The sequence below is a fragment of the Alternaria ethzedia genome (assembly GCF_023757985.1).
Source record: "Alternaria ethzedia strain BMP 0044 chromosome Unknown scaffold_23, whole genome shotgun sequence".
NCBI lineage: Eukaryota > Fungi > Ascomycota > Dothideomycetes > Pleosporales > Pleosporaceae > Alternaria > Alternaria ethzedia.
The window spans coordinates 124,982-151,902 of record NW_026056216.1 but is presented as its reverse complement, the minus strand read 5'-3'; the positions used below and the strand labels follow the sequence as shown (position 1 = coordinate 151,902).

Sequence of the window (26,921 nt, the reverse complement as noted above, 5' to 3'; positions counted from 1 at the left end):
TCTTCTGACTAGTTTCAATGGCGCTCCGGAGAGCGCCTCTCGCGTTTGTAAGAAAGGCTCGCAAAGAATTCCTCGGCACCGCCATGGCTGTGTTTAGCGGTGAGACGTGTGTAGGTTTTCGGAGGGTGGAAGACGACGAGCGAATGGTGTTCAAGAATGGAAGTGACGTAGAAGGCGCTCGGACCACGCCACGTGCATCACGAGGGCAAGAAGGCGCGATGACAGGAATGTGGTGGGCAAAGCGACGTTGGATGTGTGTGGGTGTGAGATTTTTCATGTCCAGATCGCGTGATGCTTGGGGAGCCGATTGTATTCTTTAGTGTCCTTGCTTTGCTACCTACCCAGCACTTGGAAAGGCGCCGCATGCGCGGAGTGGCCCATGGAGGCTTTGACTGACCTCGACAATACACTTCGCGATATCCTCAGTGACGTGCCTATGCAATCTCGACGCTACCTGCCGGGACTCCTCTAGTACTCCGTAGCCGACGAGCAAAGAACTGCATGATGGGCAGCATCTCGTCGCGGCTGCTCGGCATGCCATCGCCGTTCTTCTTCCACTCTTTGAACTCGATATATTGGAAAGCATCCTTCAGCTTCGTGGTCGCACTGTCGGTGACTGCAGACTTCTTGTCTGCTTTGCAGATCAGCACTGGTGTCTTACTCTTCTTCTCCAAGGCCTTCAGCGGCACTGATTGGGATAGAGGCCCTCCGATACTGATCACCCCGCCTAATTCTTCCTCAAGTTGGGCAGCACCCTGCAGTGCGACCATGCCGCCTTGCGCGAACCCAAAGATCATGATCTCGCGCGCTTTGTAGCCGCATTTGCCGATGAGACCTTCGCGAATGACTTGATCTAGGACCAGAAGTGTGGACTTCTGGACGCCGGTATCCATGTCCATCTCGCCAGTAGTGGAGTCAAAGATCATGTCTTCACCCCAGTGCATTCCACCGAGATCGAACGGCAGCGGGTTCGGCGCTTGTATCGCAATGCATGCTGTTTCTGGGAGATTCAGCTGCTCGCCGAGCTTCGTAAAGGACGCATTCGTATCGCCGAGGCCGTGTAGGAGGATCAAGACGTTCGTGGGTGGTTGCGAAGCCGGCGCTGCATAAGTTAGCAAGGGTAAGAGCGACTCTGGAGATTGCGGCGTACGTGGCGTGATACTCAAGGTTACCGACGATGGAAAGTCAGCTTTCGTAGGGAGTCGGCCCGGCATGTTGTCGCGAAGATGGGGTTGTGGCTGAGTACGTGGTGGAGTTGGAGCACCTGAGACTCGGGAGATAATCGCGCGCTAACTAGCCAAGCTTTCTACCATGGAACAAGCAACAGTCCCAGCTATCCTACCTGTGGCCAGGCTACAGTATTGGCACGAAATACCAACTTTCATCTCACATTCTGTGGTATTTTCCATGAGGATTTGGAACCTCTTGCAGGCGCAGCCCCTCAGCCCGCGAGTCTAGACGCTCCGTCATACAAGGCTAAGCTTTACCAAGGAAGCTTGTTTGACTGTGCCGAGCGTCCCGTTGATCTGACGTCCACATCCTGGCCCATTACGCACGCGTCTATACCGCAACAGGTTCGTCAATATACTTTCAAACGTGCCGACACGAAGAGTGAGCCACTCAGATTAAGATGTCAGCGGTCTGGTGCGTAACGTGGCGCAGGAATGAGCTCAAGGACCCTGCATGTGCTTCACAGCTGAGCCACAAGTGGTCCCTGGATGGCTGAGCGCGAGAAGAGAGGGGTACGATCGGCCTCGATGAGTGATTTGTTACTGCCAACAGATGCATGAATGCTGGCCGACTATGACGCCGCGTGGCAGCGGTTGTCCGAGGAGAGATACTTAAAGGCTGACAAAGTACGCCTCCAAAATGAGCACTACACCCAACTACTGCACTGAAATACAGACACAAGTTCAACATCACTACTTAGTCTTTCGTCTTCACATCATCAACTATCAAAATGGGTTTCTGGGGTCCGTGTGTCTCACTTCTCGAAGACATCTTCCACTGACTCCACTACAGACAGGAACGAAGACAACTACCAGCAGGTCTACGAGAATGACAACTTCGAAGAGAACAAGTCCAGTCTGGGACACGAGATGATCGCTGGAGGAGCTGCATTCGCAGGCTTCAAGGCATTTGAAGACCACCAGCGCAAAGAAGGTATGTATCTTCACGTACTTGATCTTATCACACACTGACGTCGTCTTAGGCAAGCCGGTATCCCATCAGTTCGCCAAAGAGCTTCTTGCCGGCTTCGCAGGCGCTGAGGTAAGCATCACCGTGTGACGGTATATGGGATGGAGGCTAATTGGACGTCTGTAGGTTGACAAGCTCGCTGAGACCAAGGGCGAGGACTGGTTCGACCGCGAGAAGGCCAAACGCGACGCAGAGCACCATGCAGAGCGCATGTACGACGAGCACTACATCGACAACCACGGCGCGGACCAGTACGACCCACAGCAGTACGGTCGCCCAGAGAAGTTTGAGAGGCGCGGATGGTAGCGGAGGAGAGACGGTTATGATTGGTCAAACCCGTAGAAGCAACCAAGAATCCAATGAAGGACTAGCTCGATCCATTTGAGACCAGTGCTCTGGCCAGCCCCTCGGTATGATCAACGTGTTTCGTGAACAGTGGTAGCTGTGTGTCTATGTCGACGTATGTGTTTATCTGGTCTTGTGCTGGATGCTTCTGAGGGGCTTCCACACCTGCAAAATACAGGATCCCTAGCTATGACGTTGTCGCCAATGCGCCAATAGCTGCCAAGGGGAACATGATTCGTGCAAATCTCCTCCGCGGTACACTCAATCTCATCGTGACAGCCCTCGCAACCACGGTTTAACTGCTGGAGGTAGCACGCGACCATCTTCGCATTTACTAACCCTTATCGCATCCGTGAAACATTTTACAGTGTGCCTTCGCGGAACCTCATGCATCGACGAGAAACGCGAACGCGCTTTTGTGCCCCCCATTGATCGTGTTTGGGTACTGACGCGCCGACGAGACGGTCATGAAGTTCGCAAAGTGAGACGACGCACCTAAATAACTCCATCCACGGGACTGACGGCAGTAGAGAGCTAGAGCGCGATCTGGTACCGGAGTGGCGGCTCAAGTACTTAGACTACAAGGTGATGCCGACTTCCGCTAGCCGACGCTTAATACCACAGACGACTGACGATACCTCAGGTGGGCAAGAAGAAGCTCAAGGCCATCAGTCGCGCCCTCCGCAATGTCGAATCGACCCCACGCCTCCGCCGCCGCGGCACCCAGATCCTGCCCTCGCCCTTCGACGCCGCGCCCAAGTACACGTACCTCAACCGCGACCAGACGGGCAGCGCCAGAGACCCCGAGGACCTGAGGGCGCTTGCTATCACGAACAGCCGCAGCCAGCACAGCCTGCGCCAGAGAGCGAACAGCAACCAGAGTGGCCGCACGCCCGAAGAAGAGCCATTGGCACAGAGCGAGACGAACCGCCGAGACTGGGCACACAACTACGGCAGTTTTGAGGGAAGCACATCGGATGGCACCACCAAGACCGGCACCTCTGCAGACAAGGCCAAGGCACCGCCGTCCTTGAAGCTGCCTGGGGCTGCGCTCGACCCTGAGAACCCTTCTCCGCAAGGAGGAGCGGCGTCTGGCGCATCGCTGCGAAAGCAGAAGACAGTCACGCTTCCTCCGCCAGCAGAGAACGACAACGACAATGCTTTCGAGGTTGGCAAGACGGTGTCGCCCCACAAGCATCACAACTCGCTGCCCAATAGATACAAGAGCGTCTTCACCCCCAAGCGCATGAACTCGCTGCCCGGCCCCATCACTGAGCACAAGTCGCGCCCATCGGTACGCCGCCTGTTCTCACTGAGCAGCAAGACTCCCCCAGACAGTCCGGGCGACGTCCCCCTCGAAGCCTATCGCGACCTTGACTTCCGACAAGCCGAGTTCTTCAACTTCCTCGATGGCGAGCTGGATAAGATCGAGTCGTTCTACAAGCACAAGGAAGACGAGGCTACCAAGCGTCTGAACGTGCTACGCGACCAACTCCACATTATGCGAGACCGACGTATCGACGAGGTCATCAAGCGTCAGACGGACAAGATCAATGCGAAGGCCCACAAGAAACACGACGGGCATCATGTGCTGAGCAACGGTCAGAACAGCAGCTCGGGCGACGAAAATCAGCAGGCCAACGGGAACGGGAATATGGGAAACACTCTCAAGGACACTTTTCTAAACCCCATAGACGCCGCGTTGGACGCCATTAACGCGGGCAAGTACGGGAAGAGCACCAAGAACATAACACAGCTTGCGACCCCAGCGGCTCTTCAGCCCAAGGACCATCCCGATAGCCGTCGCGACTTTGCTAGACGGCCAGATCTGCCCGACGTGCCATACCAGACAGCGAAGCGCAAGCTCAAGGTGGCACTGCAGGAGTACTACAGAGGGCTTGAGCTTCTCAAGTCCTACGCGTTATTGAACCGGACTGCCTTCCGGAAAATCAACAAGAAGTATGACAAGACTGTCAATGCGCGACCGTCATCGCGGTACATGAACGAAAAGGTCAACCAAGCCTGGTTCGTGAACAGCGATGTCATTGAAGGGCACATTCGAGCAACGGAAGACCTATACGCGAGGTACTTCGAGAAGGGCAACCACAAAGTCGCCATCGGGAAGCTACGCATCAAGATCGCACGAGCAGGCGATTACACAGACAACACATTCCGCAACGGTCTGCTATTGTCGGCGGGTGTCATACTTGGCATCCAAGGTCTCATCAAAGCAAACACTATCGCAGATTTGCACAATACTGACGGGAACGAGTTCGCAGTAAACACGAGCTATCTGTTGCAGGTGAGTTCATCCAAACCATGGCTAGGGTAAAGCTAATATTTTCAGATATATGCCGGCTACTTCCTCATCAACTTCCTTCTTCTCCTATTCACTCTGGCGTGTCGAACCTGGCACGAGCACAAGATCAATTACGTCTTCATCTTCGAATATGATACCCGCCACCACTTGGACTGGAGGCAACTTGCGGAGGTTAGTACTCGTTCCGTATCTGGCACGCTGACACTGACGTGGCATAGCTTCCTTGTTGGACTTTGTTTATGCTTGGACTGTTTATGCAAATCAACTTTCATCAGGTTGGGGGAGATCGACTCTATCTCTACTACCCAGTCATTCTTATCGGTATATCGGTCGCGCTTTTGTTCAATCCTCTGAGGATAATGTACTTCCGTACTCGCATGTGGCTGCTGTACTCCCTGGCAAGTTTGTTGATCAACTCGTGCGAGACCACTTCTAATGCCTCGCCAGTGGCGCCTGTTGCTCGCTGGTATATACCCTGTCGAATGGCGAGACTTCTACTTGGGCGATATGTTCTGTTCTCTGACCTACAGCATGAGTGTAAGTCCGCCGAACCCATCTCTGCTTCAAATCGCTGACCCGCCTAGGGCATCGCACTGTTCTTCTGTCTCTACGCGCACGGCTGGGACAATCCCAACCAATGCAACTCGTCTCACCTACGCGTTACCGGTGTTATGACGACGTTGCCGGGTATATGGCGATTGATGCAATGTCTACGACGTTACAAAGACACTGGAAACAAGTTCCCTCATCTGCTGAACGGCGGAAAGTACATCGCAACCATCCTGTTCTATGTCTCCACCAGCATCTACCGCATGGACCAAAAACCGTCCACCAAGGCAGTCTTCATACTGTTCGCAGCCATCAACGGCATCTACACGAGCTTCTGGGACATCTACTACGACTGGAGTCTCGGTGACCCACATGCCAAGCATCCCTTCCTGCGTAAGGAGCTGGGATACAAGAAAGTGTGGTGGTACTACACTGCTATGTGCATTGATCCGATCTTGCGGAACAATTGGGTTATGTACCTGGTCACGCCCCTGCAGCTTCAGCACTCGGCGACTACCTCATTCTGTGTCTCACTCAGTGAGATCTTCAGAAGAGGCATGTGGTCCGTATTCCGTGTCGAGAACGAGCACTGTACGAACGTCGGTCGATTCCGCGCAAGCAGAGATGTACCACTGCCGTACTACCTCCCCTTGGACGCAGAAGAGGAAGAGGACCATACCTCTGGCATCCCTCGAGCACCTACCCTCATCGACGAAGAACAGCCCGACGAGGCTCGTCCCTACACTCCAACCGAGAACAATAACCAAGTCCGTCGCCCAGCTACAGCTTCAGGAGCAGATCTCGAACACTCCCAGTCAAATACGCGCAAGCGCCGCGGCCCTCAAGACGACTTCCGTCCTTCTCCTCTCCAGCGCGCGTTCACTCATGTCGGCGAAATCTTCCGCGACGCCCACGCTGAGGACTTTGAACGCAAGACGAAACCTGAGCTTGGCCGCGATCCTCGCGAATCGAATAAAGCCGATGACGACGACACGGATGATGATTCGGATAACGAGGACGAGCAGGAGCAGGAGGCGTTGGTCAACGCCGATGGCAGCGATGGCTCGGATAGTAGACATAGCATTGCTGAAGTTGAAGTCGACGATGAAGTGGCGGATGAAGAGGAGCAGAGTGCGTTGTCGAGAATACGCGAGGACTTCAATATTGGAGTTACTGGGGCGCGCAGTGATCATACGCATCAGAAGTAGTCTGCGATAACAACGTGTAGATGGCTTGGTTGTTGATGCATGGGTCCGGAGATGATGGTCTTCGCAATGGTTTCGTTTCCTTCGTCCTAGTTTATAACTATTCTTTTCAAGCTTCTACCCCAGATCACTTTGCGACCCAAAGTCTCCTCACTCTTTTTCCGACCAACCTCGGCACGCCCGTCTCTCTCTCCAGACAGCCGTTTCGGCGCCTCTCCAATTTGGTATTCCGGTGCCTCTGCCTATCGCTGTGGAGGAGAAGAAGACGCCCCTCTGTAGCTTGGGTTACACCCCGGACCAGATTCACATCGGAGCTTCCCGTCCGCATCGGCTCTCTCGGTACCGAAACTAATAGTTTGGCATTGCATCAAAAGTCTTCCAGCGTTTTGGTACAGTATTTGAGGGTGCAGTTCTCGTCGTTGGTAGAGTGGTTCACGTAGGAGACTCGACAAGGGTCTGATGAGATCACAATTGCGAGTACCCATGGGCGTTTCATGGATACAAGTACTCAAAGTGCCCTCTAAATCTCAACGACCGCACCATAACAGCCTCCAAAATACCTTGGGCCACATTATTAAGATTACTCAACCCCCATCCTCACCCATCAACATGACACAAAAACAACACCTCCACCGCCTCATTTCTCGAACCTTCCTCGCCCTTCCTCGCCTATTCTATTTGTCATTCTACGTTGAGATCTGCATGCGCCATGGTTGCCACATGGAAGATTCCACGTGGAACGGAACATAAACAACGTGGAACGGAGCAAAACCAGATTCGCGGAAACAAGCCAAGATGTAATGATGAGCCTCTTGTAGGCTTTGTTGCGGTTAGCACCAGCGAGCTAGTGACGTGCACGTCACCGCTGGGGATGCTTTTTCCCCGCCAAGAGCCAATGGCATGGGGCGCTAGGTGGATATCAAGGAACATCAAGGAACGGTAAGGTAGAAAAAGGTGTTTCAGCGACCGAGTCTTCGGGCTCTCTCTGCGTGAGGCTGAGGCTGGGTGCTGTTGAAGAGGAAAAGAAGTGGCGAATGGGGTAGAGGGGAGTGAGTCGGAGGTGGGCTGGCGATGTAATCTCGCGAGTCATGATCAGTACTTACATCAGGATGATGAGATGAAAGAACGAGTATGAGAAGGAACAGGGCAATAAAGGAGATGAGTGTGGTAGGGAATATGGGATCGGATGGATGGCTGGCTAGATGGGTAGTTCATGATGAGACGGCGTCTTGGTTAGTAGTAGGTTAGCAGTTGCTCGTCCTCGCCGAACACCCCACGGCGCACAAACCTTCTTCTCGCTCGCTATACGTATGGAAATACGACGGAACACAGCCCGAAAGAAAGAACGTTGGTCAAAAGAACCATTGTGTTATCCGTATCCGAAGTCGAATGTCTAAGAGTGTAAATACTAGATTCATGCACTCCTACACATCTCATGCTTCAAAGTCTCTCCATCAATTACACTTCCGAGGTCTTCACGGACTCACCAAATTCTCAAACCACAAGCCTTCAGTCTACAACCCAAAACTTAGACCTACTTCTACTTCTACTTCTCCGTTCCAAATCGCAACCAACCACCCACGTCCAACTGCCAAATCTCAACTCCTCGACAATGCCGTCAGCAACACCCTACCGCTGCTCCGGCTGCGACTTCCCCAACCCGGCCTCTCACAGCGGCGCTTGCCTCAACAATATTGCCTACTGCCCCAAATCAAAAGGCGACTGGTTCTGCGCCAAATGCCCAAACATTGTGCGCATCACACTGGGCTGTGATAAGGATGGCGTGTATAGGTGTGATCAGTGTGGTGCGGCGTTTGATGCGAAGTACAAGTATACGCCGCCGGTCAGGAGTTGGAGCTCGGCGGAGAGGAAGAAGGGGACGGAGTATGAGGGGAGGTGAAGAGCGGAGGGTCATGCGCTGAAGATCAACTTTTACGGGAGAGGGAGCGGGCGGGTTGTGAGCAATACGGTGGATAAGATGAGCAGTCATAGTGTATCGGTGCGAAGGATGCGAAGGATTCGAAGGATGGAAAGCGACACTTCGTAATATGACGAAGTCAGGGTCCAGAAGACAGCTCGCTTAAGTGCGCTGCGAAAGACTGCCCATGTGTCCAACGCCGAAGATGCGAATACGGAAGATGTACATGACAAAGTCGAATATTCCCAGTTTGGATCGGGTTATACGGAGTTTATAGAGTGATATTTAGACGGACATGCTAGTTCGCATCGACAGCGACAAAATGACTTTTAGGTCAGTGCGGCATCACGGGCCAAATAGCGGGATAGAAACGAGGCGTTATCTATATACAACAGGTGTTATATCTGTGAGTCTTCTAAGTCGTCACTTCGGTTGTGTTGTAGGTAGTACAGCCCCGCCATGTTCAGTCAGACGTTATCATCAGTCAGTGACTTCAATGCAACGACTCCATCGAAACACTCGATAGAGCCAATCTTTTGACTGTAATGAGTAGTTTGATGAGCCAGATGTGGTTGTGAGTATGCAAAATGTGTGAGTCTTCACCGGTATAAATTGCGTTTCTTGCGCGCCTTCTATCTAGGTGCATCACAACAGCAGAAGTTACTTATCAACCACGAGCATCTATATACTCTTACAATTTGCATCGAGCAAGGTAGCGACATTGATTCGTCCTGTCAAAACTACTGCTCTCGACTGAGCATCCCTCAATCAAAAACAGAAGGCGACCTATCACTTCACGAAGTAAACCTTGAAAACGCCATCGCATCACCCAAAGCTACCACCACGTTACCTCGTCCTCCAAGTCTCCTCAAATCCCCCAGCAAGAAAAGCCAAACATGCCCGGGGAATTGACATGGGCTTGCGCTTGGTGCAATTACTCCAATCCGGAATCTCACAAGGGAAAATGTACGAACCCCATCATGAAAAGCTGTTCCGCAACGAAGTATGACTGGGTTTGCACGTCTTGCAAGAACATCGTACGGTCCGACCACCGACGTGCAGACGATGAATTCGGTGTTTGCGGTTGTGGTACCCGTGAAGACAAGGACAACCCGCACAAACCGGACTGGCCGCCTGGACATTTTGGTGCTATAGACAGGCACGGGAAGTCCACCTTCACCTCGCACCCTCCTGGTCAATCAGGACCGCCAAATATCTGAATACAATAACAGAGTGGGCGGAGGTGGAAAGATTAAGGTGCAGAGGAGTTGGAGATATCGGCCAAGGTCATTCATTTCGGTTGGGTATCTCCGCGTTGGACTAGACGGAATATGGGTACCTTATACATCTTGGTCAACGGAGGAGGTAGTATGTATCATACATGACGGTCTTTTAACTGGTTGTAATAATGGTAATAATGGTTAAACAATTGTGTTTTGAACTGGAAAAGAAGTGAAGAGTAAAGAACCCAGTCCTCCTTGTAAAAACGGTTTGCGTTACTTTGACGACATTGAAGCCAGGAGTATGCCCTGCAGGTCGTGACACCGTTGAAATACTAGGTTGATTCGATGTTTCGATTGCACTGAATGATGTGATGAGCCAGGTGCAATCGACTGTGACGTCGAGATATCATTCCATCCGCCATTAATTGATGGCATACTTCACGTCTCGTTTGTGTCTTATGAAGTGCGGTTATCACCTCTCAGTACGATATGTGAATCTTCATTGGCATAAAATACTTCGCTGGCGGTCTCTATTAATGTACAAAACAACGCATACAACACAACACTCAAGACTATCAACAACAACGAATATCCATCACCTATCTTCCTCGGTTGTCAGCAGGTCTACAACCGCAACCCTTATTAATAGCCTACTTCGAGCTCGTAAGTGATTCTCCAGTAATAATAGATTACCCAGCTAAACAAGCCATGGATTCTCAGGACAGTACATTCGCACCCAAAGCTACCAACACCCAATCAGAACCATCGTCTCCGACCTCAACCGCACGAACAGCCAACACACACCCTACACCATGCCTCACTCCGAACACTACCGATGCGGTCTGTGCGATTACGCCAACGACAAGAGCAACACCAAAAAATGCCAGAACGCTTACTTCGTTTGTCCGAAGATGAAGGGAGACTGGATCTGCTCTAACCCAGACTGCCGCGCAATCAATTCATGTGAGCGTAATGAAGATGGTGTGTACGTTTGCCCTGTTTGCGGAGTCCGCCGAGATGCGAACCCGCCGTATAAACCGCCGGTTAGGAGTTGGAGCTCCCAGGAGAGAAGACGTGGTACAGAGTATGAGACCTGATCTAGGTCTACGAGGTCAGATATGTTTGGGGCTCGCGACACTGAGAAGTTTGTTTAGAGGGATTCAGTGAGAGGCATTGAGTTGGAGAGGGTTGTTTTATTAGAGCGCCTGTTTATTGGGTTACATGGGCTTCGAGTTAGATAGGCTTCGAGTAGACTGTATTTATTGGATGGGTAAAGTGGTATGGTTAATACAAGATGGGTTTCTTCTAACTCCTCTGAAAACTCAAACACTTAATGGACTAACAAGGTTTAGCAATTTTAGACATCTATGCACGAGAGATGGACTATAAGAAGAATTCCTGACCTACTTCGTAACAGAATTGATGATAAAAGATTGCATGGGAAAAGCAAAAAGAACACTGAGAGGCATATTACACCCTCATTCAGCCCATGAATACCTGGAAAAGCCATCAGAAAACTACCTTGCATCTCAACTCCTCAACGATTCACCCCACTCCACCCCGCCACCACCTCAATAAACTCCCTCGCAAACCCCTCATTCTCCTCTTTACTAAAGATCTCCTTCCAAACCTCATTCTCCTCCACCATCTCCTTGGCAAGCACCTCATCCGCCTTCTTCGCCAACTCATACAACTGCCTCCCAGCCTGACGCACCTTCAACACAACCGCCGTCTCCTCCTGACTAATCATATGCGGCGCAACATCAGCTTTCAGCATATCAAACCCCATATCAGTAGCGTAAAAGTCATCTAGCTGCGCTTTCTGATATGCCTCCAACGCCTCCATCTGCTCTTCGAAGCGGGTGAGCAGGGCTTTGGCGTGGGTGCGACCGTCCATGTAAACAGCGGTTTCTTCGAGCATTTCTTTCCGGTTTGGGGCTTCGTCGAGATGGGCTTCGGTGTCGGCTTGGGCTTTGTTGGCGTCGGAGATGGTTTCTTGGGCGATGGGGAGGAGGGTTCGCTCGATGAGCTTGCGGTAGTCTAGAATGAGCATTTTTAGCGCGGTGAGACGGTTGTTGAGGGAGGCGATTTGGGCATAGGGGTGGGGGGTTGAGGTCGACATGGTAGGGTGTTTGGTGGGGATATGAAGAGGAGAGAGGATTTGGTAATGCGGCTTCTTTTCAGATGAGGTGGATGGGTTTGTGGAGCAAACTTTTGAGATATCATGAGATCTAGAGTTGGGTTATCATACCGCCAAGCTGTGTTCAAAACGTGGTGACTGTGTATTTGGTGAGGGAGAAGAATAGGAGCGATGAGCAAACGCAAGTTGGAAGTGAAGGAACATGACGGTTGATCGCAGACAATAGAACAGACTGCTGTTGGATGGACCGTTTTGTGACTTTATTTCGAGGTGGCAGCCACCCAGGGAAGAGAATACGCGTTTTGAGACGTCATGGTTGATGAGCTGCTAAAGGACCCCGTGGTTGAAGATACAAGAGCGATGGGTCTTCGAGAGTAGTTCACTCAACATGCATACACAAGGTATATCTGCAGTAGCCGCGTCTCGTGCAGTCAGCAGACTTAGTCATCGAGATTAGCATTTTCATAGCCACTATGCTCATGCATCGTCTGCGATGCTGTTACGTGTCTACTTGGAAGATAGCTCTCATGGCCTCTGATTAAGCGCCAGCTTCCTCAATTTCCTATATCTTATAAACCATCTGATGCCCAAAAGCGGACGGGGAGACCTTGTAACCTAGGCGCACCCCATCTCTACAAGTTGCTGTCTAGAGCTGGCCTTCCTCAAGCTCGTGATTGTTGCATTGACGGCGTAATAAGATCGGCTTCATCACAGGTCTTTATGCCACGTATGCGCTACTCATTGTTCGAAATACGAGATCAAAGCTAGGGAGTTTGACACAAGAAACAGGATTAAGGGGAGCTGATGAAGAGAACAAGGGCGACGAACAATCTAGGCAAGTGCGGAGGTCCAGAGCGTAAATAGTGCACTCGTTGACAGCACACAGTGTGGGGGCGAGCGACTGTACTTGTCAAATGGTAGAACACAGCCCCATGGTGGCGTCGCATAACGCTGTCATTTACCAGGTAACAATGAGACACTGTCCCAAGGTATGCCCTGGGGGCTGGGAAGCCGCGTCGGGACGAAGCGAGCCGACTAGGCCGCTTTAGATGGCACCTCGGGATACATGCATGGACCTGGCAGTCATCTTCGTCACGACTTCCAGGCCGAGTCCAAGCGCGTCGACGAAAGAGGTGGGGGTGGCTTAAGGCTGTGCAGCACTGTCATCATCATCGAGGTAATGTCGATGAAGTCAACGAGCTGTTGAAACATGCCGAGCTCCAATTGGGATCCGCAACCATCTGGGAGTATAATGGAAGAATTGTGAGATGAAACCGCGATAATTCATGTCCGAAACTCACAAAGACATCTAGAACAACGGAAGAGCCCCTACTTCTATTGACATGACTGCTAGCGTCAGGCACCGGACTGGGAGATGAGACAGATCGCTGCTCATTTCGCGCACGGAAGCGACCCGCACACACAGATGATCGGATCGATTGGCGAAGCCGCGGCAACGCTGCTTGGTGTCATCTCGGTAGTTGTGGTGAGGTGGCCAGGGACAGGTCGTGGTCCGCGGCATACGATCGTGTTTGAGAAAAGTAAAGATCGTTGACGTAGATGCGGGCGCTAAGCATGGACTTGACGCGATATCACATGACCAAACCATCATCACGACTATGCGGCCCAGCGATCATCGGATCCGGGTACGAGTAGCGCTCCGTCACACCGCTCACAGAGAGAGGTGCGACCGCGCTCGCGGGGTAGACAAAGGCGCTGGTCGCGATTGGGTCTCGTGAGCCTCAGCAGATAACGCAAGAGGATGCATGTCATCTCCTGGGGCTGCCATTGGCGCGCGAGGTTACGCAAAGATGTGAGGGTTCGCATCGGCTGCAGAGTAGAGTGAAGTTGTTGATGGCACACAGGAAGGTGTGTCGAAGCAAAGACGCCTCGTGACGCTTGTAGCGCCACCCAGCAACGCGTGGGCTTGACTTGACATGTTACTCAACAAATCTAAAACGAACCACGACCTTGTGGGAAATGCCCGCAGCCCGTCAGATGCTCGCACCGCGGAGCAGAGGCATTGCTAGCAGAGTGATCGGTGCTTCCGTTGTCGATGTCTGTCTTTGTCGAACAAAGCAAATGCCAGATTCCATGGCCCGCGCCAGCCGTGCAAGCTGCGACGGTGGAAAGTACGGTGAGCAAGCCAATAGTTGAGACAGGGTTGCTTTGCCTGCCTCAACTGCAGCACCCCTTGGCAGCCTCTCTCACCATGACGTATGAATCGAACGACAAGGGTAACCCACCCCCAGCGCGCCCGAGATCTAGCCTAGTAAAAGTCAATCGGCGGATTGACACCTGCAAACAGCCAATCTGCCACCCAAATTTGCTCGAGTCGGCGAGCTGCGCGCAGTCGGTCCCAAGTTCCGCAGCGTGCGCTCCTCGAAGGGGTGTTGCCCAACCGCGAGCGCAACGGCCGGGGGTTTTCGAGCAATCGGAATCGAGGCGGCACAAGCGAGCCTGTGTGTGCATCTAACAGGGAACGGCGAGGCTGCAGCACGTTTATCGTGAATGCGGGAAACACTAGTTGGGGCACGGTGCAGGGTGCTGTATTGAGGGGAATCTGTCGGCCCGCGCTTGCTCTCACCTAGTGGCGCTATGATAAGCTGTTGCCCGTAAAACCTTGATTCCCATCCTCTGTTATTATGCGAAACTCGTCCTCCTTCATTCTCTACTAATCGTAATACCGCCATCATGCCTCCTGATCCAAAGGACGCGCCGTTCCCCACCAAGCAGCTCCTTATTCTCGGTATGTATGGCGGCTGCAGGTGATGTCATGTTGATTGGACCGTCGCTGACCACCGCTTAGGGATATGCCGATTCTCCGAGCCTCTCGCCTTCAACTCTATCCTCGCCTACTCACCTTTTATGGTGCGGGACCTGGGCATCAGCAAACACGATGCTTCGTTCTACGCGGGACTCCTGGTGTCAGCGTACGCCATCGCTGAGGCCATGACGGCCCCATTATGGGGAATGGTGTCTGATGTGTACGGCCGGAAACCTGTCGCGCTCATTGGCTTGCTCGGTGTCGCCGCATCGAGTCTCATGTTCGGTGTTGCGGAAACGTACTGGGTCGCCCTGCTTGCACGCTTCATCGGCGGTGCACTGAATGGAAATGTCGCAATCATGCAAACTATGGTTGCTGAGTCGGTCAAGAACCCAGCCCACGAGCGTAAGTAAATCGCGCAGTCCGCATCAGGCAGGTCAAGCTAACACGAGATAGCGCGCGCATATGCCACACAGCCCTTCGTCTGGACGGTGGGCGGCATCATCGGTTCGGCCATGGGTGGTTTCCTCGCTCAACCAGCGCGACTTTACCCCAACGTTTTCGACCAGGATGGCATTTTCGGACGCTACCCGTATCTTCTGCCTAACCTGATCGCCGCTATTGGAATTTTGCTCGCCATTCTCCAGGGTATGATCTTCTTGGAGGAGACCCTGGTCCGGGAAGAGAAGCCAGAGGGCGAGAACGGCATCGAGGACCACCACGATTACCACGACCATCTGGACACCATCAACGAGACCCCCGCAAACGAGCGCAGCCGCCTCCTTCCCCCACCCTCAAACCACCAGCATGCGAACCGCGACGCCCGAGGCTCGACCGCTGGGTCCATGAGACATCGTGGCTCCATGTTGAGCGTTACGCGCGACCGATTGGCCTCTATGTCAGTTTCTGGCAGCATTCGACAGATCCGCAAACGAGCTTCTTTCCTGGAAGAGGGTATGCCCATGCCTTTCGCGCAAAACTTTGACATCCGCCGCTCGTCTTTTGGAACCATGCATTCGATCAAGGTCCAGCAAGACGTGCTCCCGATCCGAGGTGGACCAACCCCCAAACCCCGAAAGACGTTCAACCGGACTGTAGTTATGATCGTTCTCGCCATGGCCATCTTCGCTTTCCATCAAATGGCCTTCATCTCGATTCTCCCTGTTTACATTCTGGACACGCCTGCAAACAAGGGTCTTGATTTCCAGGGTGGACTAGGACTGGACTTGCCCGATGTGGGAAAGTTCCTCACGGTCAACGGCTTCATCACGCTCTTCGTCCAGGGTTTCATTTTCCCTCCATTTGTTGAGTGGGTTGGTGTCTGGAACTCCTTCATCTGGATGATCATTCTTTACCCGATTACATACCTGATCGTACCTTTCATCAGCGCTCTTCCCCACGGACTCATAACCCCGGGCATATACGTTTCGCTTTTCCTGCAGGCGTTCTTCGGTATCATCGTCTTCCCATGCGCCCTGATCCTGATGAAGAACGCCGTTCCTTCACCTCTGGTACTCGGTCGCGTCAACGGTATCGCCATGTCAGCGTGCTGCTTAGCGAGAACCATCTCTTCTCCTCTGATCGGATTGATCTACTCGCTCGGCGGATCTGCGGCAGCCTGGTTCGCTCTTGCTGCCGCGGCCATCTTTGGCATGATCCAGCTTTTCTGGGTCCCCAAGGAAGACGTCGGCGCTGTTCAAATCGACAACGCCCTCAAGAAGGTTATACATCATGATATGGACGAGGATGCGGTAGACGACATTTCCATCATTGAGTCTGTACGATAACAGCGCTCAAAACGATTACGACAGCAACAAGTTTGAAAAGCGGTGGATCTTGGAGTAATATCTAGAGCGTCTTGATTTCCGACGCTGCATGTCTTTCGGCGTCTTATTGGTCTTCCCTCGACATGTCTAGATGTCTTGAGTGCCTGGTCTTCTATGTTCTTCATTGATGCTAGCATCACAGCATTTTTCCTTTCTTGCATAGCGCGTTGATAGAGCTCAATGCCACTCATGTTGCGTCTTGGACGGATCTCAACCTTGGAATCCTTGTATGTGATGCTTGACAGTCGATATATACTTGGGTATCGGCCCGCTTGGGCAGTCCGTGCAACTTACCTTGAGTACGCACAGACAGCTGCCTACTGCACGTCGATCTAGGCCCGCTGTGGGTCCTACCACTCGGTTGGTGTAGCACACGGAATGGCGGGCATCCGGTGTGGTGATCGTGGTCAATACGCTGGCCAACCGGAGTGCGATGGGATGCTGGCACGGCGTACGACTCTCAATAGGGGTCCAGTATTCTGGCGATAAAAAATCCTAGCAAGAACCACGACATGAGTAGCGAAAGCCCACAGATGGTTTGTAGGCTTCCTAAATTGCGCTGGAGGAACATCTCAACTATAGTAGCTTCCTTGACAGGCAATAGTGGCTGGGTATATCTGGGTAACTTCGTTCTGCGTTTTGGGACCTTGGATCGGGAACCTACTACTACCCTCTTCCCGTAGTTTTGACCTGAATTCCATGCCGCGTAAATAGTAGCGGTTGCTGGATTGCGGAGTTGGCGGACCAAGTGAACGTAAGTTTGTGGAGCATGACACCCTCGAATGTTGGTGGAAGTTGACATGCTAGCTCCAATAATCCCTCATGGTTCGTGAAAATATTGCTCAGCGGAAGTATAGAGTAAGAAGATGCTTGGTGAGTAATCATCGCATTGTGAGTTCGCGATGTGCAGGATATTTCCCCGGTAAACAGGCCATGCCGTGAGCCCTTACCGCAGCCCCAAGAAAGGTAACCTCCATAGTTTGCAAGTCACGATATACCTTTGTGAAATTTCGTGATTGCGCATCGTCACTGTCGCGGGTGTAGGTGAAAGCTATGGCCGCCTGATCGCGAATGAAGTTCGCCGGCTGCACGACGTCCGACTCCCGGCTTGGCAAGAGCCTGCATGTCCCCGAGGTAAGCTGGCCTTCGCCCGTTCGCAGCTGCCCTACCTCGCCCACTAATTCTCGATTGCTTGCACTTTTGGTGATGCTTCTCTAGCAGAAGCGACTCACTATGACGCTTGACGCGGCAGCCCGACCATGGATCATTGGGGCGACCCGTGGGCAGACAACAATGCCGACGAACAAAAGTCGCCGACGAAGCTCGAGGTGACCTCACCACCGCCGCCTACTCTTGCGCCTGCGCCGGTGCTACTGAATGGCTTTCTGGACGATGCTGGGTGGGGGAATGAGGACGAGGGCTTTGGGGACTGGACTACGTCATCTGGACGTGATGCCGCCGTGACTGCACTCACGGAGACGCGCATAGCTGAACCCAGTCCTCCGAAGAATGAGAGGGCAATTGACGATGGGCCGCGATGGGATCTGAAAGAAGAGAGCGAGCATGCATCGCCGACACGAGAAGACGCGTGGGGTGGACAAGAAGATACTTCCGATGTGGACAATGTAACCTCGGACACTTCCGACACTTCGACTACGATACAGCCCGACACGTCTCCCGGTCAAGACGCGGTCGCTCCTGCCAATCGATTACAACCCGACGATGACTCTTCTGCACGACCTTCTACGTCCCCATCCGAGACGAGCCGCATCGAGGCACCGGTCGAATCGCCACGGACATCATTCGAAGAAGAGGCTGGCAGGCAGCAGACTGCAGTGGAGGAGCCGAAGCCTAACGAAGTACACGCGGCAGCAAGCCATGAGGACAGTGAAGCGGATGCTTCAAGCTCGAGCAGCGACAGCACAGATGACGAATTTGGGACTTTCACGCAAGATACTTTGTTGACGGAAGCTCCTTCTGGACCACCGGAACCTTCAAAAAGCGCTGAAGAGGACTCGGACGAGACCTTAGAACAGTCAACCGCTTCCCGCCATGGATCGCCAGTAGCCACTTCGAGTGCCGCTACTGCCCCAAAAGACGCCGATACCTACCAACTCGATACAGACCTCTTCGGCGACCTCTTCCCTTCCAGCGGCGATACAAAACTACTTGAGGAAGCTCCAGACGATCCGGTGTACTCCACATCTGGGCGCAAAGCTTGGTACCGGCTTACGCGCAAGCAGACCATGAGGGAGTTCAACAGTGGGAATGCAGATGACAACTACATCCGGGTCACATGGGCAGGCTCTCAAGTCAGGTCGGAAGTCAACAAGACTGTGGCAAGATGGGCACGCGAAGATCGCCTTTCTGGTACAGGTCCGGGAGCCAGAGCTTCGTTCTACTGGGACACACCTGCGCCTCCGGAGCCCAAGACAGCAAGAGGACATCTACGCACGAAGACTACCATTCCTACACCACGACCAGTTGAAGTTGCACCAGCTCGACAAAGCATGCCTCCCGTGTCTACCGACGCCCCGGCTGCGTTCAACTGGAGTTCTCCCACTACTACAGTAGACCCTTGGAAGCAGGACAGTCCCGGTTTACCGCCTATAATCCCGCCTGTCGCGCCTAAGCATAATGCTGTCGAAATTACACAAGCGAATGAGCTTCGTGCAGTTTCAATTGACCTGACACGCGATGTTGGGGAAACACATGGGCAAACGCCGAGTGAAACGCCGGTTGTCGCAACGAAAGCAATCCCACCTCCTGAGCCAACCACGACCTCTTCAAGTCCTTGGGGAGGCATTACTGCTCTCGACACCAACACTTCCAATCAGGAACAACGTACGGATGTGCCTGCAGAAGATGACGATGATTGGGGTGAGATGATATCAAGCCCTACAGTGTCCACTTTCCCCTCAGCCTTTTCAAGCTCCATACCAGCGACGCTCGACAGTACGGTGTCGAATTCAGCATCACCACCCAAGACTCCACCGACCCAGGACCGCTCAGCCGAAGCGATGCATATCGTGCGCCTGCGAAGTACCATATCGCCAACATCAGCGATCTTTGGTCCGAAGAGCTTTGTTCCGTTCCACGCTGAACAAGGACCTATTGGACCTGGACTTTTGAAACCCGCCAAGCGCTCTGTTTCTGCCACGTCAGAGAAAAGCAAGGTCGAAATTCCACCAAACCCGATTTCTGAAGTCATTCCACAGGCCGAAGTGAAAGCTGATGTATTGCCGGCGCGCGATGCGCTTGACACAAACGAAATCGCTATCAACGAGGTGAAGGTCGAAGAGCCGAGTACGAACGGCACGGAAGATGACGACTTTACTGTGTTTACGTCCAACACACATGAGCCGGAACCTGCCAGGCCTAGCACTCCGCCTCCAGCACCCATAGCACGAGATGAACCCACCATAGATGCTTGGGCGGACGCCGATTTCTCTTTCTTCGAATCTGCTCCTGCCGCAAAAGCGTCTGCGCCAGCCACGCGCGATCCATCAGATCCCTTTTCCGTCTTTGAGACTCCTCCAAGACCGACCAGTGCTGCGTCTTCGGCAAAGACGTTTACGCGGTCTCCTCCGCGGAATGTAACTCCCCCACCTATTCAGCCGCTTACTGGGGCTACGAATTCTGCGCAACGACGGAAAAACGACGAAGAACAGGTTATCAAGAGTATTCTGGCTGGGCTACCAGACTTGAGTTATATGTTGCGTAGATGATGTATCGTTGTTTAGATGGTTGTATACATGCTGTCTCTTGCATTTCACATGGCGTTTTCGGGTGCTTGGATATCCATGGTCGTTGTTAGCATTACTGGCATATGTCACCCGGTTCCGTGGCAAGAGCGTTCCTCCGTATACGTCCAATCTTCACATCATTACTATCACTTAGAGGTGCATACATACACGACATCGTCTCGGTTGTCCTTACTTTCACATCATCTTTTCATTCGTTGCACACTCCCGTTCACCTCTTTTTCGAGCACTTCACTCTAGTCATGAATCGCCGTTCTCATAGTCGCCATCGCCGGACGGCCACTCCCCTCAGCCCATAGGATTAGAAGTTTATATTCCATCGGCATACCCTCTCTCGATTTACTTCTTCCCACCGACGCCTCGTCGAACTAAACCACACCCTCCTCAACTTGAGCATTGTTTAGACAGGCAACGTCAACCACTCCTACCCTCGACTCTACTCAACAAAGCTCTTACCAAAAGATAGCAAAACGCAATGGGTTGGCTTTCTTCAAAAATACATGGACATCCACAGCATTACCACGTTCGCAGTCAGAGTACCGGCGAACGCCATACAGTCACCGTGTCTGCCGACACCTCCCCTGCGTCTGTACGGTCGACGTATGAAGCTGAACACTGGAGAACTCGTGAAACAAGCTACGGAAGCGGCTCAAGGCATGATACTGATGACTTTCGATCCCCAAATCGACCCATGCTGCGAGATGGTTTGATACCCATCGATGGCTCACGCTACGAACCCATTGAGACTCATCCAGGAAGAATGTACTACCCACCCAATCTACACGGTCCCCATTACACCATCCCCCCATTCCGCCAACCAGTCTCCTCTCCACCTCCCCGCCACGTCTCCTTCGCCCCCGACCCTCGAAGAGACCCTCCCCCCAGCTACCCACCTCATCCTCCCCACTTCACCCGCCGAAACGGCCCAGGCCACTCCCGCAGCAGAAGTGCACCCGTGAACCCTTTCGAGGGCTCACACCACAGTGAGAATGTTTCGAACAGGCTCGCCCAACTTCCTCAGTATGCCCAACAACACCCTCGGTTTGAGGAGGCGAAGTATGCTATGCAGATGATATGGAGGTATCCAAGGGATGATCCTAGGGCGGTGCCGTGGCAGATGGTGCTTAGGGAGATTACGGAGGATATGGAAAGGGTGGGGTTGGATGGTTTGGCTGTGAGGGGGGAGGTAAGGAGGTAAGGGGGTTTTGGGAAGGTAGGCGTGGGGTATGTGGATGGGGGTTGTGGGAAGGCTGCGGCGTTGGCAGGGGTTTGGGAGATGCCTGATGTTGCTTGCTATTTGCTTTTCGCGCTTATAGAGGTGTGACCTTTCTATTATATCACCGCAAACTGCTTGTTGATAAACCGCCTCAGCTATGTCTAAGAGCTGCTCTCGGATCCTGACCTCTCATCTTCGACACGAAACATCAATCATCAACACGAAAATGAGTTCAGCGGCTCGATTCAACGACCGCCCGCCCTATGTACCCCCGAGAGCCCCAGGCCATGTCATACTCGCAGTCGTCCCGGTACAGTTCGTGGTCGCTTGTGATACCATCCTGAGAGCAGCACGAGAAGCGATCATGAATAATACGAACAAAAACCACTTCGAAAAGAACCCAAGCGAATGTACGCTTTATGATTCTTACTCCTTAACTCAACAGATCCTCCAAAACGACTACACTTGGCCTCTGGTCGTTGATCGCGACGCACCCCTGGCCACGAACATACACAAGATAGAGGCGGAGGCGCGCATGTGGCTAGACAACTCCCCGCTCTTCCTCCAGCATCGCAGCAATCTGGAGCTTTACCTCAAAGCCCCGATCACCTTCAAACCGAGACGCTATATCGTGGATAATGGTGGTCTTTTACAAATGAGGGAAGTGAGAATTGCGCTTCGACAGCAGGTACCTGAGGTTTATTTGGACTGCTCGCTTTCGGTCGAGGGCTTGTGCTCTGAGGAACATGGGAAAGCGCATCGAGAGTATTTGACTATGCTGGCTTGGGTCGAGAAGGCGCCACGGGAGCGTATGTATATCAGTGCACCGCATTTGGACGTCCCTTCTCCACCTGATCCCTTCGAGTATAATCCGCCGGGATATAGATGGTGAAGCTTGCAAATAGATTGGTTCTAGTTGATCAAAGGAGATCTTAGCTTGATCGAGAGTAATGTCAATGTCACGATGCTCAACACTCTTGCCCAAATCATGTGTCATCACATTTCGTCTATTCCTTTCTGTCGCTATCGAGAACCAGTGTCATAAAAACTCTTCAGTGGTGTGCGATTTAAATTTCCGCCTTGTCAGTGGACTAATGAAACTGCTCATCTTCTCGTTAGCCTTCACTGACTATCAGTTCAGGACCGTGCGGGGTTAAACGTTCGTATGCTCTAGCGGCACTCACGTAAGTCAGTCTCCATATATAAACTACAGAATCCTGATACTTTCGTTCTACCTCGTCACGTTCGTGCAACAATGGCCTCGCTCAACTATACACCATCGCTCCCCACCACGGCCGCGTCCGCAGAGAAGATGGTGAAGTTCGCCCTCTTCCCCATCGAGACTCTTACCTCCTGCATTTACATCCTCGCTAAAGTCTATACCATCATCTCTAACAGCACATCTTCAATTGGCATTTCCTCGATCTCAGATGTTAGCGAGATGTTAGCGCATTACATCAAAGCGAAAGAGCTAGTGGACTCCAAGGACACTGTCTGGCCGCTCATTGTCAAAGAGCAATCGCACATTTACAACAACATCACCGGGATTATAAAGACTGCAATCGAGTGCCTTGTTGGCTCCTTCTTCGGATCGTTCGTGGAGGAATGCGAGAGGCTCACGATATACCTGAAACCTCAGCGAAGCTTTTTCGCCAGCGGATTGGCCACACATCGAGATGGTACCGTCCTGAAAAGGGATCTCATCGTTTTGGAGCAGCGCAGGGTTATGGACGCCTACAAGAATGACCCCAATCGACCGGAGTGCTTCTGGCTTCCAGATCACCACAAGCAGGAAGATTTCGAGGACTTCCTGATGACATTGGCCTGGGCTAGAGAGAAGCCTCTCAGGCGTATGTTCACTGAGGAGTTCAAGGGCGTCTACTTGGAGCACGAACCAGAAGTCCAGGACGAGCCCGCCTCCGACTATGTTAGTCTGACCGGTAAGTAGACGTTCTTCTGGTCCTTCAAGCTCATGTTTAACACCGTACTAGACACCGAGTCCGTTGTCGACACGCTCACTCCGTCGACCACTCGCACCACCTCGCCAGCTCCCACCGAGCGCCTATAGGACAAGTGGTGGGATAAGAAGTAGTTGTGGATCAATCCATACCTACCTAGGTAGTAGTTGTAGTGAACCTTAGGTACATCATGGGAGGGCGCTGCCAAATCTAAGATGCTTACATCTCGATCAATTGCCTCTCTATTGTTCTTAACCGATACGTGATGTTTTTCTGGCTGCTGCCTTCCCCGTTAGTGTTCACTGCCAAGCAAAGCGTTCTAGGACCGTGCGGGCTGCGACAGTCATTTGTTTGCTCCAGTGGGGCACTAGTTTGATTGCACAAAACACCACGACTTCCTCAGCTCAGGACTTTGTACGCTCACTTTCCCTTCGATAGTCGGTCCCAACTTTGATCTCGCCCTTACCCGCCATCATGGACGCGACTTCCCCAGAGATGATTGACTTCGTCATCGTTCCAATCGAGACTATGGTGGCTTGCAACTTCATTCTCTATTGTGTTGCTCAATCGATTCAAGATATCCAGGTCCCTGGAGTTACTGACGACACCGAAACATTCCACAATGTCGGCTCCGCTTTGATCAACGACATAGCGTCCTGGCCATTGATCGTAAAAGAACACTCGCGATGCCACACGACTATCAAGCAAGTATACGAGGCTGCATCAAACTGGCTGTCGCGCTCTCCCTTGTTCGACGACACACGCAATGAACTTGCACTGTACTTGGAGCTGCCAACTGGATTCTCCGGGAGCAATTTGAAAATGAGGGACAACGGTGCTATCCTCAACAGAGGAACCATCCTTCTTAAGCAGCCTACCAGGGACTACTACAAAAGTATCAACAGCCAGCACTGTTTCCTGTCCAGTCCCGAGACCAACAAGCGGAATTACCGCGCCTTCTTAACTCAGTTGATGTGGGCGCGGGACGACCCCCTTGCGCGAATGTTCAAATCGGACTTCAAGGGTGAGTTCCAAGACCATCAGAAAGTTACCAACATTGGGGAACTGTCGCACCAGCTCGAGAGCCTGAGCGTTGCTGGTATGTGTATCATCTCTTCTGCTATGTCTCAAGCTAACAACATTCAGACGGCGCGTCTACTGTCGCTATGGATACACCCTCAACTACTCGCGCTCCTTCACCAGCCCTCACCGAACGTCAGGATAACCCCACTGCTGACCGCGCCACCGAGAGCAAACCCGTCGAGCCGCCGACCCTCAAATACATTGCCGTCATCGAGACTGCCAACGACAAGGCTATTTTCAATCTCGACATCACACAAGTCGATAGTAAGCAGCACAAGATCCTTGTTAATGCGAGGGACATGTGCAATGAGATGGCTTCCAAGGGCTATGATGGCAACATGAAGCTACAGGATGTCATGGACATGGCTGTGCAGATGGCGACGAAGTGGGAAATGCGAGGGAAGAAGACGGCAAAACCCTCACATTGAGAGATGGCTGACCAATGACTTTGATGCGCTGCATCTAGTCGTCATCACTGTACTACCTTCCATGTCATAATAGAAGAATACCAAACATCAACTAGAAAACTTCGTTTGTTGGACAGATTTGTGGACTTGTCGCTATGATAGAAAACCAGAACAATGAGTTAGGTAGCCAAGCCATCGCCCCAGAACGTTCAGGCGCTCAAGTCCATCGCATCCCCAGCAGCGGCCTTCCTAGACCCTAAGCGCGCATCCAACTTCCTGATCGTGCTCTGCCTCATCTCCTTCGAAGGCCAACCCTCACTCGGCACCCTAACCTTCCTATCTCCCCTCAACTGCACCGGCACAGGGATGTTCTCTCCAGTCTTACTATCCCCATACCCGTACATGACAAAGTCCAGATAGTACAGTTGCACATCCAGTCCCCTCCTGATACTCTCAGCGATGACAAGATCCAAAGCATGCGGCATCCTCTTGCCATCTTCATTCCAGCCCTCCAGACTCAGTAGACCCCACTGGTCTTCCAATACGCTATGGTCTTCTACGTCTTCGAGCCAGGGATGCGCTTCGAAGTCGAGATCATCCATGAGGTATGTCGCAACGACCATCGCACTGGTTGTGTCGTAGTTGAACTTCATCTTACCACTGAGCGCCTCCCACAGCGGAGTCAAGCTCTTCTGAGCGAGCAACATGGGGCCTAACTGACAGACGCCGTTGCCAAGGATGGGGTCGGAGAAGCGCATGTCGAGTTTCATGAAGAAGAGCTGGATGTTGATGAGATCGGCGTCGGTCCAGATATCGAGATCCTCAAGGAAGGAGCGACGCGTCCTCGATTCTTTGAGCTCCATGACGCACCAGTACTTCATCAGCGCGCCCTCGCAGGCTTCCGGTACGCGATGTCCTTCCAGAGCCATGTATGTAAGGATGCTTCGTACGACCTTCTGGCGGTAGACTATCATGCCGACCCAGCGAAAGCCCGGTACGTCGCGCGCTAGCCACTCGCGGCCGTCCATGGGTCGGAGCATGGGATCGGAGATGCATGTACGGGGGTACAACACCCAGCTGAAGATGTGGCCTGCGAGCGGCGCATGATAGCGGGCGTAGTCGTGGATCAGGGAGACGCTGTATAGATTCAGGCGGTAGTGAAACTCCTTGTCGATGGCGTAGAGGTCGACGATGGAGGGGTAGGGTAGGCGGAGCGCAAACTGGAAGAAGAGGTTCGGGTGTCGGATAATGGCCTTGTAGACACTGAAAAGCTGCTTCGGGGCAGGTCCACCGGTAGAAGTTTGGGGTATAGGCGTGGAGGGTATGTCCGGGCCCCAGATCTCGGCAGCGATATTGTGACGGCGGTGTTGGCGGCGGCGGACGACGTTAGGTGCATTACTCTCGGTTGTGGAGGAATCGTGAAGTTTGGCAGTAGTTGGAGAACCATCTTCGACTGCTCGTTTGTTTTTCCCTTTCGCGTTCGCGTTGAGATAGAGCGGGCTTGGTGGAGGCTCCATGATTGTCGTAAAGCTTGACCTCGCGACCTAGTATCACCTAGGTGAGACCAAGGCGCGCTCAAGTAAATATGCGAAAATCAGTTCGAAGATGTACTCTCATCCAATTCAGGGTGACCGCGTGCGTAATTTAGGGTTTTCGCGCACAATAGTTGCTGTCAAGACGGTGGAGAGGCAAACAATAAGGCTTTCAGGTCGTCGTGCGAACAAAACAGCGGGACGCCCAGGCAACCAACTACACAGCAAATTCAGAGCATCTGAGATGAGAGTAGGACTAGGCGACTGCCCGGAGTTTTCCGGAGACTGTACATTAAAATATGCGATACTCGTTGCAGACGCGTGGATCAAAGAAAATTTGCGTGAACGGAGATGGCAGCTCCATCATCCGCATGAGTCTCAACCCTACTGAATGAACATGAAATATACGAAATAGAAAGGAGCAGAGCTGTATTCTATACCGTGGCAGTGAAACCCGACACATGCACTC

At 52.5% G+C, this 26,921-nt stretch overlaps 9 protein-coding genes across 9 annotated transcripts; 6 read left to right on the top strand and 3 right to left on the bottom strand.

The window, feature by feature from the left end:
• Positions 1-434: 434 nt before the first annotated feature.
• On the bottom strand, positions 435-1,214 carry J4E87_007888 (uncharacterized protein; the record flags this gene model as incomplete). Its single annotated transcript, XM_049379481.1, has 2 exons — positions 435-1,102; positions 1,151-1,214. 2 exons carry the CDS (start codon positions 1,212-1,214, stop codon positions 435-437), a joined length of 732 nt encoding a protein of 243 aa, XP_049230709.1.
• A 746-nt stretch (positions 1,215-1,960) lies between these two features.
• On the top strand, positions 1,961-2,505 carry J4E87_007887 (uncharacterized protein; the record flags this gene model as incomplete). Its single annotated transcript, XM_049379480.1, has 4 exons — positions 1,961-1,973; positions 2,023-2,163; positions 2,213-2,271; positions 2,326-2,505. 4 exons carry the CDS (start codon positions 1,961-1,963, stop codon positions 2,503-2,505), a joined length of 393 nt encoding a protein of 130 aa, XP_049230708.1.
• A 506-nt stretch (positions 2,506-3,011) lies between these two features.
• J4E87_007886 (uncharacterized protein) lies at positions 3,012-6,621 on the top strand (the record flags this gene model as incomplete). Its single annotated transcript, XM_049379479.1, has 5 exons — positions 3,012-3,016; positions 3,169-4,846; positions 4,892-5,035; positions 5,312-5,401; positions 5,449-6,621. 5 exons carry the CDS (start codon positions 3,012-3,014, stop codon positions 6,619-6,621), a joined length of 3,090 nt encoding a protein of 1,029 aa, XP_049230707.1.
• A 4,675-nt stretch (positions 6,622-11,296) lies between these two features.
• On the bottom strand, positions 11,297-11,881 carry J4E87_007885 (uncharacterized protein; the record flags this gene model as incomplete). Its single annotated transcript, XM_049379478.1, has 1 exon — positions 11,297-11,881. The coding sequence occupies one exon, from the start codon at positions 11,879-11,881 to the stop codon at positions 11,297-11,299; it is 585 nt and encodes a 194-aa protein (XP_049230706.1).
• A 2,712-nt stretch (positions 11,882-14,593) lies between these two features.
• On the top strand, positions 14,594-16,453 carry J4E87_007884 (uncharacterized protein; the record flags this gene model as incomplete). Its single annotated transcript, XM_049379477.1, has 3 exons — positions 14,594-14,648; positions 14,709-15,071; positions 15,123-16,453. The coding sequence occupies 3 exons, from the start codon at positions 14,594-14,596 to the stop codon at positions 16,451-16,453; spliced, it is 1,749 nt and encodes a 582-aa protein (XP_049230705.1).
• Positions 16,454-17,751: 1,298 nt separating this feature from the next.
• Positions 17,752-20,220, top strand: J4E87_007883 (uncharacterized protein; the record flags this gene model as incomplete). The annotated part of the gene is made up of 1 exon (XM_049379476.1): positions 17,752-20,220. One exon carries the CDS (start codon positions 17,752-17,754, stop codon positions 20,218-20,220), a length of 2,469 nt encoding a protein of 822 aa, XP_049230704.1.
• A 2,507-nt stretch (positions 20,221-22,727) lies between these two features.
• J4E87_007882 (uncharacterized protein) lies at positions 22,728-23,540 on the top strand (the record flags this gene model as incomplete). Its single annotated transcript, XM_049379475.1, has 2 exons — positions 22,728-23,412; positions 23,464-23,540. 2 exons carry the CDS (start codon positions 22,728-22,730, stop codon positions 23,538-23,540), a joined length of 762 nt encoding a protein of 253 aa, XP_049230703.1.
• A 364-nt stretch (positions 23,541-23,904) lies between these two features.
• Positions 23,905-24,941, top strand: J4E87_007881 (uncharacterized protein; the record flags this gene model as incomplete). Its single annotated transcript, XM_049379474.1, has 2 exons — positions 23,905-24,529; positions 24,577-24,941. The coding sequence occupies 2 exons, from the start codon at positions 23,905-23,907 to the stop codon at positions 24,939-24,941; spliced, it is 990 nt and encodes a 329-aa protein (XP_049230702.1).
• A 188-nt stretch (positions 24,942-25,129) lies between these two features.
• J4E87_007880 (uncharacterized protein) lies at positions 25,130-26,437 on the bottom strand (the record flags this gene model as incomplete). Its single annotated transcript, XM_049379473.1, has 1 exon — positions 25,130-26,437. The coding sequence occupies one exon, from the start codon at positions 26,435-26,437 to the stop codon at positions 25,130-25,132; it is 1,308 nt and encodes a 435-aa protein (XP_049230701.1).
• Positions 26,438-26,921: the final 484 nt, after the last annotated feature.